General features: G+C 38.6%; 1 protein-coding gene across 2 annotated transcripts in view; it reads left to right on the top strand.

Moving 5' to 3' along the window:
• Positions 1–4,126, top strand: part of LOC144377347 (complement C5-like) — a 44,930-nt gene that overhangs the window by 24,401 nt on the left and 16,403 nt on the right. For both annotated transcript variants that reach the window (XM_078048109.1, XM_078048108.1), the window contains exons 7-9: positions 603–693; positions 2,295–2,409; positions 3,665–3,791. In XM_078048109.1, coding sequence (XP_077904235.1) covers positions 603–693; positions 2,295–2,409; positions 3,665–3,791 — 333 coding nt within the window. The remainder of the gene's footprint in view (positions 1–602; positions 694–2,294; positions 2,410–3,664; positions 3,792–4,126) is intronic.

The following is a 4,126-nucleotide window of genomic DNA, read 5'->3' as shown; positions in this document are numbered from 1 at the left end:
TTTCTCTTAGGCAATCAAGACACTAAAGAGATAAAAGAAAAAAAATTAGACCCCCTGCCTCCTTTTGATCCTATTTTTAAATTTGACATTGATGTTCATTCTTATCTCTAATTGGGAGTTCTCTCTTCCTTTTCCAACATCAGAGTTGCTTGCTGGCACTTGCAGACTAGATGCATTTTTTTACTAGATGAAAATGGGAGATGCTAAATAGACCAGAATTTTCCTTTTCTATTCTCAATTTAATAAATACTCATTGAACACATACTTTGTTAAGGACTTAGGAGAAGGGTGAAGGGAGATATGTAAAAATGGAGAACAGCCTTTCCTCTGTTTTGAAGGAGTCCATATTTAGTGGAGGGAGTAACCTGTTGCCTGTAATGTACGTTATAACCAAAATGGAAGAAGCCAGGTGCTTCCAGTGGGGAGGCTGGACTGAGTGGGTGGTAAGGCTTCCCAGGGGCATTGTTGCTGATGGAGTGGTGATGCCAAGGCAGATGTGGTGTTGATGGTGCAGCCTGCCCAGGTACCGGCAAGGAGAGCCCTTTGCTGTGTTTTCAAGTCCTAATTCACCTGGTAATATTCCTCCTCCTTTCTATTTTCAGTCTTGCCACATTTTTCTGTATCAATAGAACCAGAAGGCAATTTCATTGGTTACAAGAACTTTAAGAATTTTGAAATTACTATAAAAGCAAGGTAAGAAAGTTTTTTGGGTTTTTTTTTATTACCCAGCTAAACTAGGAAACATTGTGCTCATAGTTTATTTGCTTATTCTGATTTTAGCTGATTCTGATTTTAGTTTTGTTGGTTATTCATCAGTGGGCGGCAGGGGAAGAAGAAGAAATAAAGAAAAAAGGAAAAAGTCCTAAATATTTAAACTCTATGTATTTATTTACAAGCCAGGATGACTTAGCATATCTGGGCTGAAATATGAGTCCTTCACTTCTTGTCATTTTTAGTGGCTTACTCGGCCAGCAAAAGCTCCATAACTTTAAAAACCCAATGCCTTGAAACCACCACTATTTACGAGTCAGCTGGGCAGTTCTGCTGACCTGGGCCAGGCTGATATCAGCTAGGCTCACCCTACAATATAATGTAGTTGTTAATAACCAAGTGTGCTCCACTCAGTTCACAGGTCATCTTGGGGGTTGGGTGGCAAGTACAGGAAGGTCTTATTCACATGTCTGTCAATAGCTGGCAGGGGTGGAGGCTAAGAGTGCTTGGACCATACAGGTATCCTACCCAGCAGGCTAGCCTTCAGCAGCAGCAGTGCTCTGACAGAAATGCAATCAGAAAAGTTCTCTGGAGGCCTACGCTTGGTACTGGCACACTCTTACTTCCACCATATCTTTTGTCCAAAGCAAGTTACAAGGCCAGCCCAGAGGAAGTAGGCTCCTCCCACGCCTTCTGCAGGCAAGGGCTGCCAATGTTGTGGATCCAGGGAGAGGGAGAGAATTGGGGTTAGTGTTGTAGCAAGCTATCACAAGAGCCAAGGTCATTTAGAAATGTCAATATAATGTAGTTGTTAATAACCAATTTATATAGCTACCTGGGCAAGGTGGTTTTCTGAGAACTCCATATATCAGTACATTTAATTTTCCAACAACTCTCCATAGCACAAGTACAAAATTGAGGTGGATAAATGCTAGATAAGTTGCACACAATCACACAGCTAGTAAGTTGCACAGCTTGTTGGTTCTGGAATCTGTGCCCTCCAACACTACCCCATACTGCTTCTTTTGTAAGCATTTACTCTTACCTGAAATAGTGTCATTTAGTCTATACCCCTGTAAATGACACACTTGAGAGAAAATTATAGAAACTAAGATCTTGTAATGGAGGCAGTGTTTTCAAACCATGAATGAGGAAAGTTAGCTCTTGCTATAGTATTATTTGAGATGCAGAAAATTCACTTTATTACTTAGATCTAAATTAAAAAGGAATATGCTGGGTTTTTTTTTTCAAAAGAAGTTTTAACTAACAGGAATATCAGGCATGCTACTTTTAAAGAAACACACATGAAACAAGGAGTTGCTCCCCACTGATGTCAAGATCATCCAGGAAGTAACGTGGGCTGGAAGAAGGGCCTGAAGCTGAATGTCTTCATCTCCCCAAGATCAGCTCAATCATTTCTCTCTTAGTAATAAAAATCCTTACTCTAGATTTCTTACTGTGGCTTTATGAAATGTAACAGTGGATGGAAGTGTATCAAGTGCTTTATGTGATTTCAAATTGCTACTTTTTATCTGAATCTTGTAAGTGTTTGGACAAAACTATTTTATGGTATTGTTTGATAGATATTTCTACAATAAAACAGTTACTGAGGCTGAAGTTTATGTCACTTTTGGAATAAAAGAAGACATAAAAGATGATCAAAAGGAAATGATGCCAAAAGCAATGCAAAACACCAAGGTGAGATGCTAAGATGTGTTCGCTCATACCTAAAGATGACGTGAGAACTGTGAGGTATTTCAGAACCCTCTGGTCCAATCCCTCGTTCTTCTTCATAGGTGTGGAAGCTGAAGCTTAATACCCTCCATTGGCTTCTGGTTGCCCTTGAGATAAAGACCAGGGCATCATCCTCTTATCAGCTGAACTTGTTCCATTTCTCCCTTCCTTCCCCAAACATCAAAGATTATCCTTTCCAAAATGTCAATATCAAGGGGGACTATTCCTTCCTTTTCATAATGGCTTATTTATTTATCTATCATTTTCAACATTAAACTCTTTGCAGGTCCAAATCACTCCCACCATATGGCCAGAGACAACTTATCTCCTTGCAAAGCGTAGATTTCTATAAATATTTGGGAGGCTATTTGTTCATGGTTAAGGGCTAGTGATCGTTAGAACTGAGATTAGAGCCCTGGCCCCTTTTCCTCTCTTCAGTGTTGTTTACATTATACCATGGGTGATAAGAGTTTATGTCATTTTACCTTACTTTTGCATACTCATGTATTTTTCATCAATTATTTATTCTCTGCTTTTTAAAAATCCTTATGTATTTAGAATATAAGTTTAATGTCTTTAAAATGCAAAATTCTACCCTTGATGCTGAGATTTAAAGCTAAATCAGGGCAGATGTGTAGCTGAGTCATAGACTAAGTTCTTAGTATGTATGAGGCCCTGGGTCCAATCCTTAGCGTCCTTTAAAAAAAAAGATAAAGTAAATAAAGCTAAACCATATAAAAATGCCCAGCTTCAAGTCAAAGTATTTTAGAATAAAAAATAAGGCAAAATAATAAATATGACATGGCTTCACCTGATACCCCTTTACTTTGTGATATGTTTTATAGTTAGTGTTTAAAATTATAAATAGCCAAGTACAAATTAAATATAAATTCAACAAACTTTTGGCTAATGGCAGAAGCAGCATGAGAGGCCTCTGAAGGTAGATTAGGACTCAGAGGTTGGAAGAAGCATCTGTGTTTCTAGTACCCAAAAGGCCTAATGTTCCCTGTCACCTTCCAGCCTCCTCCATATCTGTAGCTCCACACAGATGAAGCAGGAAGCAACTGCTGAACCTAACTGTGGCCTCAGTCATCTATTTTGCTGACAATGCCAAAACAGTCATCCAACATTTGCCTTCAGTTTAAGGCTAGTTAATACAGATTGTTAAATTTTCCTTGTAAGTTATGTAAAATGACTTATATTTTCCCTTCTTAAAAAGTTGATAAATGGAACTGCTCGTGTCATGTTTGATTCTGAAACAGCAGTAAAAGAGCTGTCATATCACAGTCTAGAAGAGTTAAACAACAAATACCTTTATATTGCTGTAACAGTCAAAGAGTCTACAGGTAAGTGTGTGTGTGTGTGTGTGTGTGTGTGTGTGTGTGTGTGTGTGTGTGTGTAACTTTCTCTTAGAAGTATTTAGAGAGCATAAAAGTGGTAGAAATGATTTCTAGGGCTCCTTTACATTTTACTTTCATTTATAGTTAAATTTTATGTATTACTTTTTATTTCACTGAAGACTGGGATTAGAGAAGAGCTCTACCACTCTGTAGTAACTGGCAAGCCACTGGGACTCTAGGATCTCAATAGCTGAAATAGGATAATACTGCCCGGCTGATATCCAAAATGGCTCTGCAGGCCATCCAGCTTGAATGTCGGGTACTCCAGTGTTTTCTCCTGG

This window comes from Ictidomys tridecemlineatus, chromosome 4, assembly GCF_052094955.1.
Source record: "Ictidomys tridecemlineatus isolate mIctTri1 chromosome 4, mIctTri1.hap1, whole genome shotgun sequence".
Taxonomy (NCBI): Eukaryota; Metazoa; Chordata; class Mammalia; order Rodentia; family Sciuridae; genus Ictidomys; species Ictidomys tridecemlineatus.
The sequence above is the reverse complement of the archived record's forward strand: the minus strand, read 5'-3'. Positions and strand labels throughout refer to the sequence as shown.